Genomic DNA, 19,290 nt, shown 5'->3' with positions numbered 1-19,290 from the left:
CACTTCTAATAGTATGAGTTTTTTATTGTCCCTGAAGCTGACAATTTTCAGTTGATATTTATCGAGTGTGAAGAAAAAAAACCCCACAGCAACCCATACAACTGTTCTTACATGTGTTTTCCTTTCTTTTTTTTCCTTTTTTCTTTGTACAAATCTGCATGTCAAATAATGACATTACACAAATGTGCCCTCTACCCTGAAGCTGTGCTGACTTCCTGGACTGTTTGTAAATGGGAAACCTCTCTGTAAACTACACCAACATCTGTATATTATTGACTGTGTGTGGGCAGCTGTGCTTTGTCTCTGCTGGAATTTCAAGAGAAGATGAGGGGAAATCCAGCTACAGTCCCCAAAACAATGTGTAATGTATGACTAGGAACACATCAAGGCGAGTAAAAAACCATTAGAGCCCAACCAATATTTTGTGTGGCGTAAACACCCCAATATAATATGTTGTTGACATTGAATATACATATATATGCATAAGGAACCAGTTTGGACGGATGATATATCGTTTAGGGTCTGATATTTCTGATTAGAACCAGGAGTGGCTTAATTGCTTTTTTTTAAAAAATGCCACATTTGATCATCTTTTAGCCAAAACATTATTGTATATAATTTATTATAAAAAGGAGAACTGATCAAGTGGCAAATATTTCCACAGTGTGATAAACACTATTAAATGTGATCCCTAATTATTAATGAGATACCAAAAAGTGCAAATCATTCAGTTTAAAAAAAATTTGAGAGCAAACCAAAGGCACAAAAGCAATACAATAATAGTTATAACCATTTAATCTTGTGGTAATAGAGAATGGAGCCCCGTTTCCATATGAGAGTTCCGTGTTCTCGCGATATTTCGTAGCTATGACAGCAGGAAACATGGCGGAGGAACACGGACGGAAATGGGACCGCTGCCTGGCTGATACAGTCTTGAAAACAGGTAAATATCGCTTCACGCGTGTAATGTAATTATTAGACGGTGTCAGCAGACATTCAGCAGGATATTACAGCCGCTAAATCAGGTGTAGTGCACGTCCAGGTGCTCGTTTTAACGCGTATTTGTCTGATTAGCAGCAACAGTTCAACGTTACTAAGGTCAAAGTTTGACACTGAATGAATAAACGACACAATTTGTCATTTGTGGTGAAACGTCTGATATAAAAGGCTCGTGTGATCTGGGATAGGACTTCGTACTCGTGTTTTGAGCACCCGTGAAGTTACAGAGGACAGTGGGAGGATTAATATGTCCACATTCAGTCTGACATTTTGCATTATCTTTCATTTCCCTCCACTTCCTTCATCACACACAGCCTCAATCTTAATTTGAGTTGAATGACAGCCAGGAGCATCATGATTGTCCTGTACTTCATAGTTTATCTAGCTGTTAAAACCAAGCCATGTCTGAGGTGAGTTCTGCTGAGACATAAATGAAATATACTAAATAGTAGAAGCACCTGTGTTGTGAAGCTGAGAGCTGGTTCCCCGTCAGAGAACATTCAGACTAAACCTGGAAATGCCACGCTCATGCTGGCCGTCTGTCATCACAGAGAATAAGCATAAAATAGAGATTTATTAAACTGTTTGATACCTGTGTCTACACTGGCATTTAAACAGACAACTAAAGGGAACATTAGAGGCAACAGCAGAACATCAACAACACGTCATTGTCCTCGTGACATTCATCCCTGGTATCAACATGTGATCTATATCTGGATGCAGACATCTGATCCACGGGTCTTCCCCCGGCATTATAACGTGCTCTTGTTAACCTGGTTGTGTAGCTTCCTACGTCATGGGTGTATCACTGCAGTCTGGGCTCTGTTTTATTTCATTGTTTGTCTGATATTGCAGCTTTTTCTTGTTGTAATTCAAAGTAACCTTTTAATTTATGGGACTTTTTTTTTTAGTTTTGTTTTTAGCAAGTGGCCATGCTGTACTGATTGCCGGTATACTTGGCATTAACATGCATCCAGAGACGTTATGTAGATACAAGAAGCAAGTTAATACCTGATTTAAAATGGCTATTGGTCTCCATTCCTTTCTGAATTAACATACGTAAATGTTTGGGGTTTTATAAATGATAATATGTCAGACTTACTAACAATGAAGGGTGAAGGAAAAAGTTAAATTCATCTTGCACTGCAGTCTCAATTGTTCTCGTCATGTTGTGCTTTTCCTGTGTTTGGCATTAGCTTTTTGAGACGTTTTTAGTGATCACATCTTTGCAGCTGATGTGCTGGTAATTCAGGCATGAACTTTAGTCACAGTCCTAAGAAATAAAACGACTCTACACCATAGTTCTATATTAACTTCTTTGCTGGCCCGTCAACAGCAGGACGAGGAGAACAAACTTATCAACAGCATCATGCTTTCATTGGTTTGCAGTTGCTTCACACTGAAAACGACACACACACACACACACACACACACACACACACACACACACACACACACACAGAGCAATATTTACTTTAACTTCAGAGTGTTGCTAAACTTCATGGCAGAAGGAGAACATGCAGTGCTTCACGTTTCACAGCAGGCATGTTTGAAATGCCAAAACCATCAGTTTTCTGTAAGAAGGTAACAATAAAATCAACAGTTGTTCTCTGGATCTGGCTCTCGACTGGTCGGTACCGACTAAACAACAGTGAATCACAGTTTTTAGTCCATCATCATGTCTTCTCTCCTCAGAGTGCCGTTACAGATTGACTTTATCTGTGGTGTTTGGTTCAGTGTTGCTTAGACTGGCAAACAGTCTGTCCCAAAAGACACCTAATGACGTCGAATTTGGCGGAATAAAATATCCTTTTTGCTTTGAGGAAAAACATCTGCATTGTGGCGTTTCTTTGGGCTCGGTGTAACAAAGTGCCAGCTGTGCCAAGGTGTCCCTGGTAGCCAGAGAAGCTTTGCAGCATGTGTTCTGCTCAGGGGGTTGTTCAAAAAAAAAAGAAAAAGCTGCTCTACTGGTCCTAACTTTCTTTCTTGTGCAGCACTGTGCGAGTGTGTTCAACCATTTCACTAATATAACTCATTCAAAGTATGCGGTATGACGTGCAGTGTACAACAGAAGCAGACCGTGTTAGCGTCTATAACAGCACCCTAAACATAGCTACAGGTCAGAATTTTACACAGTAGTCATATGGCCAGTCATAAAAATACAAAGAGCGTGAGAGAGGTCGACTTCTTTTTGTAAAGAGAATTAAAAAAAAACAACAATTTGATGTGGATTGAGGCAACAGAAGGAGGCAACCGACAACATCCTCTTCATAACAAGGAACAACTGTGTTTATTGGACGTGTGGTATTTCATTTGAGGAAGTGGTAAACAATGGTGGTGGTGAGACAGATTGTTAATAGTCAATATCCATGTCAGTCCTACAGAGGCAACATGGCACTGATGTAACAGGCTGTGATTGTTTTAGATCCAGCACTGTTGGCTTCTAAGAGCTGAAGAAAAAAAAAACTCAAGATCTCAAAAGTCAATCAGCGACACTCTTTACATGTTGAGCCTCCACAAGGTCACACCGCTGTCTTTTTTTTTCCTACTGTGATGTTCCCTCGCAGTACGATCACTGTTCCCTTATACATCGACTGTAAATGTTGTGTTTCCCCTGATCCACAGAGGATGCTTGTGTTATGATATAACATTGTCTAGTAGACCGCCACTGGTTCTGGCCACAGCACAAGTTGGTGCTCTCGACTGTGGCTGCACAGGCTACAGGTCTAGTGTGAGAGGAGCTGGTTTACCAGTTGTCTCGGTGACCGCTGCTGTGGCTGATTGTGATAAACTGTGGCTGTGCCGTGTGGTTGTCAAAGCGATGGCTGTTTATAATGGGTACAACACCAGCTGAGTGGTTGTGTGTGTGTGTGTGCAGTAATAGTTTTGTTTGTTGAAGCCGCATTAGATAAAGAAAATCTGTAATGTGCGATAACATTTGCCGCAGTGGCGATATGACTTGCTTTGATTAAACAGATACTGAAGTGTGTAAATTAGCCACACAGTTGGTATTTAGTTTCTGCTTTAATAGCACACTGCTAACATTGAGCCCAAACACCGGCTAATGTTCGTCCACTGAGTAAAGAAAATAAATAATCTGAATATGCTTACGTTGGACAAACTCCACATGAATACTTTACAAATAAACAGAACATTAATTTAAATATGGCATAGCAACTACTATCCGACCCTTAACAATCCTAAACCTGCTATCCAACAGGTTTGTAGGAAAAACCAACAGAACCCATAAAAACAGCCTTAACATACCGACAGCCTTGGATTGTGACTCCGACATGACATTTAATGTCACCAATCAGGATGACGGCGTATTATCTGACTGAACAATCCCACAGATTGGCTACGTTCACACTGCAGGACTTGATGCTCAATGAGGATTTCTTTGTGACTTCCTTCACGTTTCCACTTCAATGCGACTTGTATGTGATCTGCTGTGTGAACTTCATACGACCCAAAAGTGTCCCGCATGCGCAGAAGAGGACACGACGACGTCACACGCAGCGAGCGTGCTCAGTGTTTATGGAAGTAAACATGGATGGTAACGGTGGAGCGTATCTGCCACTCCCCCGCCGCCACCGATGGTGGAAACAGAAGTGTGAGCGCTAACTAAACTAGCATCAGCAGCCAAGTACTGCCTGTGTGTTCTGGACACTTCCACCCCGTCAGAGCGCTGCCCCGGGGTGGAAGTGTGCCCCTACCGCACAGAATATTCAGATATTCATCATTAATTGGGCCTGAACATCCAGAGAGCAGGAATGGCTATTGGGACCAGCCCTACTAGTTATTCTAACAACTATGAAGAATAATGAACAACTAATGAACCTTCCAGCATCAAGCCCTCCTTGTATCTGGACCTCCGTCTTGACAATCCGACAGCCTTGCTATCCGTCATAGAAGAAGGTTTTACATTTAGTCTCGGATTATCAAGTCACAGCTGCATAAGAAACTACCTGCTGCACCCCATAAAATATTTTCTTCTCAACAAAATCCTCTCTCGTCATTTTCCTTATTTTTCATTATTTATTCATCATGCTCGCTACCATTGCAGTCACCAAACTGAAACTAGATAATCTGAGGCTAGCTAAGGGTTAGCTAGGGCTTCATGTGATTGGCAAAAGGGAAAATGTTATTATGCGGAGCGTGAGTAATGGCATGTAAAAACAAAAGGATTTTCCCACTCATGTCTTTTGCAAACATGTTATTGGGTATTTCATATTGAAATAATGAAAATGTGATTTCTTGGTCAGCGCTAGTTGGTAACACATTAGCTGTAGAAGCACTGTAGCTTTATGCAGTTCTCATACATTTAGACAAATCCATAACGTCATAGATTCAGCAACAAATGCAGCCACTCGTTCACCTCCAGCTGTGCCGACAACCAGCAGCTGGATTCTGTCAGACATTTTTAAAATGAGTAATGAGCGCTAAATGCATCACATACAGCATCACATCAGCTCTCGTAGTATCTGCAGAGTGTTTGCCTGAGCTGACAGTGTATTATAACTGGACTGGACCCACAAACCGATTGTTCGTATGTAAAACCGGGTTTTTCCAGCCACAGAACAGCCTCTGGCCGGGTGACCGTGCACCTCAGTAAGAACAGCATGTGTACAATGAAGGCAATGAGTGGCCTTGTTTGACAGAAACCTATGCCTGGTCCTGTAAATGTCTGACCACTGGAAGTCTGCTTTTTTGTTTGGACATTAGACTCAGAAGCACAATGTTTAGCATACCGGTGCTACTGTGCAGTTTGGGGTTCAGCAAAGTCTGTGGGTTTAATCCACTGGGGACTGCGAATAACCGTATAAAATGTCACAGCAATCTGTCAAGGAGTTGTTGAAATGTGGGCCAACCAGCTGACTGTGTCCAGCTCTCGGCCCAGCTCGGCTAAAGGCTGGAAATCTGGAAATAATAACGGGCGGTTCTAAGTAGAGCTGCACAATTAAAACCAAATATTTACACCAGTTAGCCACAACATTAAAACCACCTGCCGAGTGTTGTGCAGAGCCCCCTCATGCCGCCAAAACAGCTACCTACCCATCAGGGCACCAACAGGAGATCGGTGCACCCTGTGGATCGGATTGAGATCTGGAGGCTGGATCAGTACCCAGGGCTCTGTGTGGTGTTCCTGGTGCAGTTTTTGCAGGGCGGCAGAGGCGGCTGCTGTGTTTCTATGGGGGATGTGTTTGATTTACGACAATGCTCAGCGTCAGTATGTGTCTCAGTAGCACCCACAGGAATGCCAGGACCCAAAGTTTACATCCTAATGAGATCGTTGTAGACGTCACCTTTTGATCAGTGTCTCGTATCTCACAGTGACGATGGAAAACACCGAGTCATGTGACGTGGGACCATTTCTTTCATTAAACTGGAGCGAATCCTTCACCGTGGCCCCTCCAAACACACGGGAAGCATCATATGTTTTAAAGAAACTCATGTCATTTGACTTTTTTTTTCCTTCTTTTTTTTTAAACAGAAACATTCACCAGAGTCTTGAGTCGTAATTTTTAACTAAATTCACTTAATTATGACTGAGTGACTCCGTGATTGAAAGTGACTGTCTTATTGATACCATTTGCAGAAAATACTTGAAATATCGAGCAGAAGAATGCCAATACAATTAACTCACTCTGGACTTGGTTTGCTGGAGTCTTTTCAGGCCTGTGGGTTATACATTTCATCTACTCCAGCACAAATGTTTTTGTTCTAATCCGTCCCCCTTGGAGATGTCCAGACAAAAGAACGGATGCCAGAATGAGATGTTGTTCTGCCCTCCACTTTTTTTGCCAGTGCTTTTATTGTATTACTGTCAGTGGAAAATCAGAGGCTTCAAAAATGCTCTGGCTGAGAAGCAAAGCAGGACCGAGGCAGCAGCAGACACAGAGTCTCACCTCCAGCTCAGTCTTCTGCTCGAAAATGGAAGCAGAGGAACGACTTGCTGTTGATACGTGCTGATAATGAGGATGTGCCGACTCTTTTGCGGTCTTGTTTGACATTTGTAAGTTGTGTAACAGGGAACAGTCTGAGGGTTCTGGTTCAGGCACATTGGTCATGCTGCATAGCTCTCTGAATCCAATTAGGAGTCGGAGGGGCCCAAATGGCTGTTTTTATGTGTTTTCTGTGCTGGCTGGCCTGCTGTTGGGTGTGGTGTGGCCTGCAGCGAGGTGAAGTTAAGCGCACAAACACATTCCTCCTCAAGATCCCGCTCCGGTCTCAGGACTTCCAACAACTGTGGCAACCTCTGCGCCGCTCGCCGACGGCCGGCCCGATAAACTGGGTCAGAGTCGTGACTTACCTGAACGCATGCACTCGCTGACCTATCGCCTGTCCTGCCCTCCGCCTCGTGGAGCTCAGTTCTCCCTCCAGCGCCCCTTTTCACTGTTTTCTTTCTCTCTTGGTTGTTTTCTGTAATGAGCGGACTCTTGCTACTCACCAACTTTTGCACCAAACATTCGAGCAGCACCCCACTGACCTCATTACTGCAGATTTACATCTGAGCCCGCCAGTTTTCATCCTGGATCAGACGTGATCGCATTACCTCAGCACTAAAAGTCAAATCATTTCGATGTGCAACTCATACTTTTTTTTTCCTTTCTCTTTGCAGCAACAGGCCTCGGTGTTGGCATTGTGTTCTCTGTCCTTCTCTTCAAACGTAAGTATCATCAAAGAAATGTGTTTTTTTTTTTTTGGTAATCAGTCATTTTAAAAGCACACACGAGTGAATGATTTTCTCCACCAGGTCGTACGTGGCCTCTGGCGTTCGGTTCAGGTTTGGGAGTGGGGATGGGATACACCAACTGCCAGCATGACTTCAGGTCGCCGTATCTGATCCACGGTCGGGTGGTGAAGGTGAGCACACGGATTGAAATGTGTTGTTGTTTGTGAGAGGTTTGTGACACACAAACGCATCAGTCTGTGTGATTTCTCTGTTCTTTCTCAGGACCAGTAATGAAGGACTGAAGATGAGGAGAAGGTTCTCATCTGTTTTTGTGTTCCTCGTTCTGTTGCAGCTTGTTTATGTCCTGGCACTAATTGTGTTTATCAAAGGGCAATAAATGTATATTTAATAAAGCCGTTGTGGAGAGCACTCTGTTTTTTGTCTTCTCTGTTTTGCTGTGTGAATGTTTGAGAAGAATGAAATGTGGTTTGGGGGTGGGAGGTAATTTTGTGTGTTAATGAGCTGGGAGACTCGAACTCCTGCTGTTTTGGAATGAGGGCCAGGTTCAGCATCTGCAGCTCTCTTAGAGAGTGGGAGGATAAAAAGTTGAACTCGGTGATGAAATAAAGAGAATGACGTTGGTAGAAGAACAAAGCTGGTGTTGAAAGAGCGTTTTAAAGGAAAGGAAGTTTTCTTTGCGTTCGTTTGTGTGCCGTGGACTTTCGTACACCAGTGAATAGATTCTGGTTTCTTGGCATGCGTGCTGTGAATGGGAAGATTCCTTTCTGATATCAAGACGGAGTCTGGTTTAATTCACCGTAGACCAAACACGGTTCGGCATGCTTTGTAGTCCTATTTTGGGCTGTGTGAGCAGAACAAGAGTGTTTGCACTAACTGTGACTGTGTTCATTACAGGGAGTTGAACAGCACGCATCTACATAACAGGAGGAATCTCTTACGTCCTGTGTATTCATTGGCTGCGTGTCTGTTTGGCAAGATTGTTTTGAGTGTGATTGATGACTTACGTGTGTCTGCATGGGCCTGCGAGCTGAGGAGGGAATTGTTTGTGTGAGCGTGTGCACGTTTATCCAGCCCCCTGGTGAAGCAGAATCTGTGGAATGCAGAGAAATGCCATTTCTGGACTGGAGCTCGGTCTTATTACTAACAGGTGAGTTCTGCACTTTGCACGTCTGAACATAACACATGTTGCACACTTTGACATCAAAGAAAACACTGGTGCATGCACACTCTTTATTACATACTCTCATATTTTCCCTTTTCATCACGCTAACAGTTTTCTCAGCAGTGCAAGCACATACATTCCTGCGCACAATAGATTCAAACTCATTCCAGCGTGTTCAAAGGCCTGTTTCTTCAGCGCTGCTGTGCTGCAGTGCATCAGGCACAGAGTAGCCCTGTCAGAAATTAAGCCGTGTCACTCGTCCCCTGTCCATTAAAATATTTGTTTGCAAGTGAAGCGTGAAACCGATATGGGCGCCCATGGACGCACGCCAGGCTGAACACCTGCGAGCAAAGGTACGCTGGTTGGAAGGAGGAATGGGATGTCAGTGTGGGTGTGTGTGTGTGTGTGTGTGTGTGTGCATGTGTGTGTGTGTGTGGGAAGCCAGAGGGGTTTGGTGACGCAGCTGACGCACAATGGAGCCGCCAATACCCAGAGGCCGTACCCGTCTCCAAACCCTCTGTGATGAATCATAATTACAAGTACGAGTCACTAATGGCTAAAAACATTCAAGTCAGTATTGATGAGTTTCTGGAATGAACTATAAGACCAGACTTGCCACGTTGGTGCTGCTGCATGACTCCAGCTGGGAGCTACTGTGGGTGATGTTACCTTAAAAATCCTGTGAGCCAGAGACGGAAAAGAAAATCAATCTCAGGACAGTTTAGAGGTGCATGATTTGTATTTTAATTTGTTGTCGTCCATGCTCCACTAGAGCCCTTATAGATCTGTGATTATGACTTTAAGATTTGAAACTATGGCAAATCAACTTGGTACCAGATATCACAGCTTATATTCAGACATTTAACTTTAGTAAAACTACATCATCAATCATTTTAAGCTCTCCTGCTACTTTAAAAAATGTGAGTTAACTGCATTTCAGATGATTCATTCGTTCAAAGTCGTCTTATTGGTTGTAAAAGTGCAAAACCAGCTAAATTAAATCAACCTAACTTCAATAAATGTACGATATTAAGTTGAATCAACTCGTCCCGTAGACAGTGGCTACACACAGACCGGCTTTCCTGTTGAATTGTCTAAATTTAAAGAGTTTCTTCCTCATTTGACATCAAGAATTTACAGCCACAGCTGCTGAAACCATTTTTTGACAAGAGTCAGCATGAACACGGTCTGAGGTTCCTCCTGAGTGTTGGACTGGATTCGGTACTAACCGTTGTCATGGTTACAATTGTTTTGGTTGTTATGAATAAACAACAACAACCATAACTCAATGTGATACGTATTAAAGACACACAGCGAGTTTCTGTCTTCTCAAACAACAGAAACCAGCAGTTTGTAGAGTTTTAGGTCCAACGAGGCGTCCTGGAGCGTCTGCTCACACGCTGCTTCTGTTTCTCCTGAACTTTTTATTCATTCAGCTCAACGTATTAACACAAAATACATAAAGTTGTACAAACTCATGTGTTTAATGTTGTTCAACATGAATAATTTTGACATTTTAAGTTTAGTTAAGGGCTGCAAGGTGGCGCAGTTGGTAGCACTGCTGTAGCAAGAAGGACGCCAGTTCGCGTCCCGGTGAGGACACCCGGGATCTTCCTGCGTGGAGTCTCCATGTTCTCCCCGTACAGCGTGGGTTCTCTCCGGGTTCTCCGGCTTCCTCCCACAGTCCAGAAACATGCTGAGGTTAATTGGTGATTGTAAATTGTCCGTAGGTGTGAATGTGAGTGTGCTTGGTTGTCTGTCTCTAAGTGTAGCCCTGTGATAGACTGGTTACCTGTCCAGGTGAACCTGCCTTCACCCTGAGTCAGCTGGGATAGACTCCAGCCCCCCATGACCCTGGTGAGGATTAAACGGTGAATAGATATTGGATGGATGGAAGTTTAGTTAACTGGAAATGAGAAGAACTCATACTTACAATAACTAGAAAATGAGTTCATTTGACTAAATTTGTTGGTGATGTTTTACAGAACTTTAATTTAAATAAAATACTTGTGCAGAAAATCACCCCTTCAAGCAGCATATCAATATTATTACCAAACTATTTTGCAGAACATTTTATAATGTCATTATATATATGTTTTTTAAAATAACTATTTATAAAGTATTATTAGAAACCTAGACTCCCTCTCGCTCACTGCGCTCGACCAACAAAAGCCGCCTGACAGAACCACCACAACAGGGCCGAGGTCGATAGCTGGACTCTTCTCCTCTGTGGTTCCCCGGTGGTGGAACGAGTCACCAAACTCTGTTCAATCTGCTGACTCCCTCTCAGGCTTTAAGAAAAGACTAAAGAGCAGCTCTTCACTGAACATCTTTGCACTTGACAGACTGAAAACAAACAAACTAAAACCTGTCACCTGCCTCCAGCCTGCTGTTGGCATCAACGCCCATCACACTTCTATGGCTCTTATCTAGATTGTTTTCTCCCGACTAGATGCTTGCTTGTGTTGTATCTGCTCTCTTTGGATAACAGTGTCTGCTTGTAGTCCAAAGTAGATAAATGTTCCCTTTTTCTAGAAATGTAGTGATGTAGAAGTATAATGTAGTGAAAGCAAAATGCAAGTACTTACATTTAAATACAGAGTTTGAATAAATGCACCTAAACATGAGTTCAATCTACATCATGACAGATTCAAGTGCAGTATTTTTTATGCTTTTGGGTTTTTTCCTGCAGGAAGTGATTTAACCCTCTTCAGGACTTTCATGTTGTCATACGTAGAATCTGTGCAAAACATTTGTTGGTGTTCATTATAGACCTTTATACTGTGTTAAATACATTTTCTGATAAGTTGACGTATTTTTGGTTCCAAATGCACGACAAATGTCCCTCTTTTTATATTTAAAAAAATCTTGTCACCTAAACCAAATGGCTCCAAAAGAACCCAAAAGTCCTGAATAAAGTTTTAAAAAAACAAAAAACAAAAAGCAGAGCCTATTAATGGAGTGTATTTTAACATTGTTGTGTGCATGTTGTCTCATTTCCTTGAGAATCTGAACACTTTATTCTTTGCTGAATGCTGCTGCAGGCTACTGTCAGTGGTTTCAACCCAGACCCAAACTCCGCAGCCCAAAAATGTAGACTTATTCTCTTCTTCTTTCCCCGTCTAAATAAGATTTGAAAGCAGCTCACTGACTCACAGGTCAGCAAAACCAGAGATCATAATGCCTTGCAGTCCCTCATGTGCTCATGGGTCTGTCTGTGGTTTCCCTCCAAACATATTAAGGGACCTCAACTAAATCAAGCTGTCATGAGCTTCTGGTTACTAACCAGCTATTCGTGTCATTTCAACATCCTAAAGTTGCCTTTAATGTGCCTACTGAGGAAAAAGTGTTGGTGAAAAAAGAGAGCAGAGCCCCGACTCACATCTGTGCTCCAGTTGTCGTGCATTACTACTCAGTGTTAATCATGTTTCAATTTCAAACCCAGAAATCTCATGTTATTGAAGCAGTGACAGATGTATGCGCGCGGCCGTAAACATGCCCTGTTTGTGTAAATCTTCTTCTATTTGCATATTTGTTCAGTAAATATGATTTCTCCTGCTTGGGAGTGGGGGGAAACATTTTGAAAGCTTTCCAGCAGCTCCCTCCCCGTTTTTCTTTTCGTCCAGAAACGGCACAGCAGGACTCCTGTCTGAGGGCTCAGCCGCGCCTACACCGCGCCGCGCAGTCCTGCAACAAAAGACAACAACTTGCACAGAGTTGTTCAGTGCAGTTAGATGGGAGTTGAACAGTGGACGAGGACAGAACAAAGGGGAGGGACGGTCTGAGCTGATGGACTCGGAGATGAGATAGCGTCCATAACCTACTCCACCTCCTCCTCCTCCATCCTTCCCCGGACTCGGACGGACGCAGCTTCTTTTTCTTTCCGGATGATGTAACGAAACTGTTTTATGACAGACTCCAAGTGTTTTCATTTAATCATCAGGACACGGTGATTATCCGACGATCAGCCGCATCCTCTGCTTTTTTTTTTTTTTTTTTTTTTTTTTCCAGGTTTCGGTGAGGGCGCACGGCGCAGAGCTCAACCGGCTGTTCCCCGGCGATGGTGAGCGGTGGTAAGTGCCTCAACTAACCCACGTTACTCTGAAATACTTAGTTACTTTGATAAGTGCGGTTTCTCAGCACCGCTTTAGCCTTTGAGAGGAACAAACCTGGTATGACGCATGCGCTCCGTAACGACAGATTATGGCACAACGCTCAGTCAGATCTAAACTGTTCAAAATGTGCAAGAAAATAACAAGATTGTGGTTCTGAAAAGAGTCAGCAATGTATCTGAAAGAGTATTTAGCTGCTGTAACGTGTTCCCACGTTAACTTTTGGGATGCTTCCTTCGTGGGCTGCATTTAAAGACACTTTCCTCTCTTTAGTAAACAAAATCCAAACCTGCACTCTTAAAAGACATTATTTTTAAAAATCACAAACTAATTCTTCCTCCTCACACCAACACAGCAGCCTCCTCATGTCTCAGATCTGCACTCATTACAGCTGAGAAAGTCAGAGCCACAGAGAAGTGCTGTAAAGTGTGTAAAGCAGTGGATGTGGGTGACCACCAGACACTTTTTTTATAAGCAGCAGGGGAAAACGATTTTGTAGGTTGTAAATGACGTGACTGGTTGAGGCATTTTTAAAGAAGAGAGTGAAGCAGAGCAGAGGACGGCCACACCGTTGGAGTCAGGAGGTATGGAGCAGACATGTGCCTCCCTCTCTGCGTTGCTTTATCTCTTTTTTATGAACTCAGTATAATGTTGCTCATTCTGCAGCTGCTGAAGTTGTCTCTTCTAATCATTCAAGCCTCAGAAGTGGACAAAAATAGGATGCACGGGGACCTCTGGGGGTTTCAAGCTGCTAATCACCAGGAAGTTGTCAATCCACATCAGCAGGGATATGCAAAGTTCAGATGGCACATTTAACTGTGAAAGCAGACGGCGTTTGAGCAGCAGACTTCCAGGGGTCGTGTGTGGAACCGGAGCGGTGACGTGCTGTGTGTTTTCTGCTCCTCTAGGTGCAGTCATGTGGCAGAGGATTCAGATTTGCTGCGCACTGTTTGCACTGCATTCAGCGGCACCGCCTGCACACATCAACCGCCTGGCGCTGTTCCCTGACAAAAGCGCCTGGTGCGAAGCCAAGAACATCACGCAGATAGTCGGGCACACGGGATGTCAGCCTCGCTCTATTCAAAACAGGTCAGGATGAAGGCCCTCTCTGTCTCTGGCTGTCTCGCAATCTGTCAGTGCAGTTGGAAGGAACATGAGCAATACAGAAATATGTAGAAATCAATAAGCTGCATTCTCAGAGTCTCATTCAGTTTGGAGGACACACTGGAGGAAAAGTATTGGTTCTACCAAAAAAAAAAGTACCTGACTTTGGAGAGTTTGTGGGTTGCACATTTGTTTTATTGCCTGCCACAATCCCAAACAGTATCCTACGTTTTCCTACCTTACAGACACAGAAGCACTTTAATCTGCACTATAGTTAGAAAATAGAACCAAACAGCTAAAGTTGAACATGCAGAGCAGAGTTCAACCCTGTGTGTTCATTTCTGGGCTCAGACGGTCCACTGAGGTGAGAAAACGATATCTGTGTGTGTTCTCTAACATTTCAAGTTAGAAAAAAGCTCAAAAATTAGCAGAAAAAAAAGTTAATCTTATGCATAAGTAAGTAGTTTGTGTGGATCAAAGTGACTCGTGACATGAGAGTCTTTCCTGAATGGGAAGATGCTTCTGTTCAAGACTTTACATTTAGTTTTTTTTTTAAATTTAGACAGTTGTGATTTTTTTTTTTACCCTCTAATTGTGTTCACTTCAGGATACTTGTGCATTTTAAAAGAAATCAGACATGGTTTTAATCCTATTCAGGACTTTCTGGACCCCAGGCCATTTAGTTTAGGTGACAGGCTTGTTTTATTTTTATTTTTTGAAGATTTTTTTTAGCAAAAGAAAAAAAAAAAGAGGGACATCTGTCATGCATTTGGAACCAAAAATACGTCAACTTATCAGAAAATGTATTGAACATAGTATTAAATACCAACAAATGTTTTGCACATTCTTGGGGTTCGATGGATCCAGAAAGACCTTCTGCAACATGAAAGTCCTGGATAGGGTTTAGGAGGGCGTCTTGCCCTGGTTTATCCGGCTGTTTTTAAATCCACGTGAGCTGTGGCTGCCTGCATGGTGGGAAAAGTGTTTTATAAAATCCATGTAATCACAGGCGCTCTTTAGAAAACCACAGGCATTGATATTATTGGGTAAGGTTGAGAGACGTTCATATTTTTCTTATTCTCAACAAGTCCCATTAAAAGACCAAAACCAACTTTCCGTCTCTCCTTCTGGCTTTGGACTTAAATCTCAAAAACAAAGGTCGTGAATGTACTTTAATTTGAAAGAAAACCTAAATGAGTGACGAGGCTCACGCAGGAGTAAACGAACTATTTACTGCGGACTGTTCTCAGCCCAGGATTTCACACACTAGTGATTATTTAGTGGGACGGTATCGTCAACTGGAAAAGCAGTTTCTTCTCTGGTTACACCGTGCGCCGCTCGGTTCAGTAGTCATTCTTGTTAAGCTCACTCGTAAAGCTCGATGTGTTTTTTTTCCCTCATTTCTGTGCTCGCTGCTTCCCATGTCTGCTGGAGCGGTGTTTGGGCAGGGACACATATTCATCATCTTAATCATAATTTTTTACTCTTAATCACCAGCCAGCCACTGATTCATCCAACATTAATGAACAACGTGTCTCCATTCTGTGACTGTGCGTTTGGCCTGAGGCGTCCAGGCATCCTCAGACTTGGCCAATCAGTTCAGATTTCAGGTTTTCTTACCTGCAGCTCTTGCTTACACAGACATGAACACTCTGGTCTTGAGTCAAGCACACTGTGTCTTTCTGCACAATGAAACTATCGCGCTGCTGTCTTCTCCTCGTTGCAGAGCTTGTCTGGGCCAGTGCTTCAGCTACAGCGTCCCCAACACGTTCCCGCAGTCGACCGAGTCTCTGGTGCACTGTGACTCCTGCATGCCTGCCCAGACGCAGTGGGAAGTGGTAAGAGTTATTGCACATTAGCTCATGTAGCAAGCACACACCGACGGCGACTTGTCAAACTCACACACAGACCGCAAGTTTCCAGCACGGCGAGCATGCACGGCTCGCTACCAAAACAACAAGCAGAGGATATTAAATAGACCTCAACGGGAGGACGAGAAGAGATCAGGATTTCTCTGGTTCCATGTGAACGCTAAGCCGTGAATGTTATATTCTTTTAAAGTTCATTGTCCTCCGTAGCCAGAAGGAATCCACTCCAGCGACAACAAAGGCTCTGTGGTGAGGTGTATGTAGTTTGGACAGCAGCCAGGTAGACTAAGCGGGTGGGGACCACAGGTGAGGTCACCTCATGTTTCACTGGAAAATATTGTATCTCTTGGAGCAGATCGCTGGTACAAGACGCTTTAATTAATTTTGGTGCTGCATGGGAAAGGCCAGGAACGGTGCATTTCCACCCTCACCTCGCTTTTAATTATCTGGAAATGGAGGTTTATGTCTGTGGCTGTGATTGTTGTTTCAGGACTTTAAACAAGATTCAGTCTGAAGCAAAACAAAGTGAGCTCTCATGAAAGAGGACACTGCTCCCTGCTGCTCGGGCGCTTGATAAAATTGCTGAATGATCATTTTGGATGGATAATGGAAACAGTGAGGGGAAGTTGCGTGAGGTCTGGAGAGCAGGCTGAGCTTGTGTAACGCTGAGGTCTGCGGGGGGAGAGTTGTGTGTTTTCAGTTGATTTTATATCGAGGGCTTTCCCGTTTATTCCACTGACATTCAGACACAAACGTTTTCTGAGTATGAAGACGCCACATAGAACAAAAACTTTTCCGGTCAGCGGGAACACGTTCACATGTACATATTCTGATGGTACCTGCCTGGACCAGAACCCTATTGATCAACTCCAGACTGGACACATCTCAGCTGCCAGGATTTTAAGCAGAACCAAGCGGCCCGATCACGTCACTCCTGTTTTGTCCTCTTTGCAGAGACTCGCAGGATGTTTTAGGGTAGATTACTGATTACTCATAAGGCCTCTGTCCTATTTACATTTCTGACTTTTTAGAGCCATATGCAGCGGTGCTCGCTTTGAGAGGCAGATTTTACGTCTGTTCCTGAAAACAAAAACAAAAAAAACGTGAGTGTTTGCAGTCAGGACCTGAATTCCTGGAACAATCTGCTGAAGGAAATCCCGTCAGCTGAATCAGTGATCTCTGCTTAAAACGCACTTCTATTGAAGAGCCTTTTCTGATTTTTCTTAATTTTTAATTTCCTCTCAACTGTCTTTCATTTCTTTCTATATTTGTTCTTACCTTTTCTGACACTGTGGTGGTTTTTATACACCCTGCTGTGTTTTTATCTGTCTTAAAGTCTCAAGTGCTCCCTGAATAAAGATTGTTATTGTATAATAATTATATTTTACTAGAAGTAAGAAAAAAAATCTCACTAAATATATCATTACACCATGAAATTATAAATTTACTTAATTATTATATTGTCTTAGAATAAGCTTATAACTGTAAATGAGTACAAATGACTGTTTCTCAGTGTGGGCTGCAAGGTGGCTCGGTGGTTAGCACCATTGCCTCGCAGCAAGAAGGTCGCCGGTTCGCATCCCAGTGAGGACACCCGGGATTTTTCTGCGTGGAGTCTCCATGTTCTCCCCGTGCAGCGTGGGTTCTCTCCGGGTTCTCCGGCTTCCTCCCACAGTCCAGAAACATGCTGAGGTTAATTGGTGATTGTAAATTGTCCGTAGGTGTGAATGTGAGTGTGCTTGGTTGTCTGTCTCTAAGTGTGGCCCTGTGATAGACTGGTTACCTGTCCAGGTGAACTTGCCTTCACCCTGAGTCGGCTGGGATAGACTCCAGCCCCCCACGAGGGTCAGAATAGTCACGAGGACTGTTATTTGCAACGATGAATGAAATTAAATATTAATATCATGTCAGGAATACACGTAATATTGTAAATAATCCAGCAGCAGTAAGAACAACGTACAGTCATGGCTGCTGATTCTCTCTCCACCTCCTCTCACTTGTATTTTGAGTGTGATTTGTTTGCAAAAAAGCAACAAACGGGCGCCGTGATAGCTCACCTGGTTGAGCTGGCGTCCCATTTACAGGGGCTGAAGACCCCGACACAGCGGCCGTGAATTCGAGTCTTTGCTGCAAGTCCTTCCCCTGTTCTTCTCCCCGACTCTCCTGTCTCTCTCTTCACTGTACCATCAAATAAAGGCAAAAAAAAAATTAAAAAAATAAAAGCAACAAAACACACAATAAGCAAACTTAAAGAACTTGACAGTTAGCAGTATTTTCTTTTCAGATTCAGCACCAGTCGTGTCATAACAACAGCCCTAATCTACGTCTGCATGTGAACACAGGTGACTCTGGACTGTCCGGGCAGCGACGACTCTCCTCGGGTGGACAAGCTGGTGGAGAGGATCTTCCACTGCAGCTGCCAGTCGTGCAGTAAGGAAGGCGCCCAGGACGGGGCGGTGATGCAGCTGTACCCAGCAGACAACGTCCTGGACGCAGCTCCGTCTTTATCCGACACCCTGAGCGGCGCCCAGACCCACCCGCTGCCCCACTCGGACACTGACAAACCCGCTCAGCCGCTCACGGACCACCACACGCTGCCTCACACGTCAGACGGAGGCTAGAGCCGCCGTCCGCCTCGCCGTCTCTGTGACTCTGCTCGTCTCTGCCGCCCTCTCTTCCTCTGTACCAGTGTGTAGTATTGTAAAGGCACTTTGAAGACTTCACAAATGTTTCTCTAAGGGCACACACACACACATATCAGAATACACTCTATTGTATATAAGCTCAAACACACACCAGCCTTTGCACTCTCTTGTTTGCTGATCAACACGTGTGCGTCCAGACGTGACTATAGTCTGTTGATAAGCTGTAGTCTTTTAATCTGCTTTGAATGCAATAAATCCTGTTGTTGTGGTAGCTGTCTTTGTGTTTTATATTCACACGAATGCACGTCATCTCTTCTGCTGCTCCGTCCCAACATCTACTCCAGGGTCGTATCCCAAACCACAGCTTCCTTTTAATGCTTCTGAAAATGAAGCCGTGTCTCTGCTGTTTGGGCCGCACTGTTTCAATGAACATCATGGACGAGCATTTAACAGAACTGGTGCCGCTTACTGGAGCACAGAAGAGCTGCTGCATGATGGGAGGAGAGCTGCAGTTTGCTGCCTCATTGCTCTGAATCTGAGCCACAAACGAGATGCTGTGAAGCCACACAGAGAACTTTAGCCAGGTATTTACAGATTCTTTGTTTTACTGATGATTTGTCTATTTATAGATTCACGTTTGTCTCGCTGCTTTAAAACTTTTGTTATATGAAGGACTGGAAAGTAATTAAGGACATTTTCCCCA

General features: G+C 43.6%; 2 protein-coding genes across 2 annotated transcripts; both read left to right on the top strand.

Moving 5' to 3' along the window:
* Window positions 1–843: 843 nt before the first annotated feature.
* Window positions 844–8,104, top strand: LOC103357934 (mitochondrial inner membrane organizing system protein 1-like). Its single transcript, XM_008282701.1, has 4 exons — window positions 844–943; window positions 7,622–7,669; window positions 7,757–7,866; window positions 7,958–8,104. Exons 1-4 carry the CDS (start codon window positions 868–870, stop codon window positions 7,964–7,966), a joined length of 243 nt encoding a protein of 80 aa, XP_008280923.1. The 5' UTR covers window positions 844–867; the 3' UTR covers window positions 7,967–8,104.
* A 4,461-nt stretch (window positions 8,105–12,565) lies between these two features.
* nbl1 (NBL1, DAN family BMP antagonist) lies at window positions 12,566–18,858 on the top strand. Its single transcript, XM_008282697.1, has 4 exons — window positions 12,566–12,931; window positions 13,879–14,059; window positions 15,801–15,912; window positions 18,285–18,858. The coding sequence occupies exons 1-4, from the start codon at window positions 12,919–12,921 to the stop codon at window positions 18,561–18,563; spliced, it is 585 nt and encodes a 194-aa protein (XP_008280919.1). The 5' UTR covers window positions 12,566–12,918; the 3' UTR covers window positions 18,564–18,858.
* The last annotated feature ends 432 nt before the right edge of the window (window positions 18,859–19,290 follow it).

This window comes from Stegastes partitus, unplaced genomic scaffold, assembly GCF_000690725.1.
Source record: "Stegastes partitus isolate 25-593 unplaced genomic scaffold, Stegastes_partitus-1.0.2 Scaffold281, whole genome shotgun sequence".
Classification (NCBI taxonomy): Eukaryota; Metazoa; Chordata; class Actinopteri; family Pomacentridae; genus Stegastes; species Stegastes partitus.
Note: the sequence above shows the minus strand (reverse complement) of the source record. Positions and strands in the feature narration are given on the sequence as shown.

Bases quoted from the DNA above. Each gene is read 5' to 3' on its own strand.
- nbl1 (XM_008282697.1), top strand. The intron at 14,060-15,800 runs GTCAGGATGAAG...TCCTCGTTGCAG, and splicing joins CCTCGCTCTATTCAAAACAG to AGCTTGTCTGGGCCAGTGCT. The intron at 15,913-18,284 runs GTAAGAGTTATT...ATGTGAACACAG, and splicing joins CCCAGACGCAGTGGGAAGTG to GTGACTCTGGACTGTCCGGG.
- LOC103357934 (XM_008282701.1), top strand. From the start codon at position 868: ATGACAGCAGGAAACATGGCGGAGGAACACGGACGGAAATGGGACCGC. The intron at 944-7,621 runs GTAAATATCGCT...TTCTCTTTGCAG, and splicing joins TGATACAGTCTTGAAAACAG to CAACAGGCCTCGGTGTTGGC. The intron at 7,670-7,756 runs GTAAGTATCATC...TTTCTCCACCAG, and splicing joins CTCTGTCCTTCTCTTCAAAC to GTCGTACGTGGCCTCTGGCG.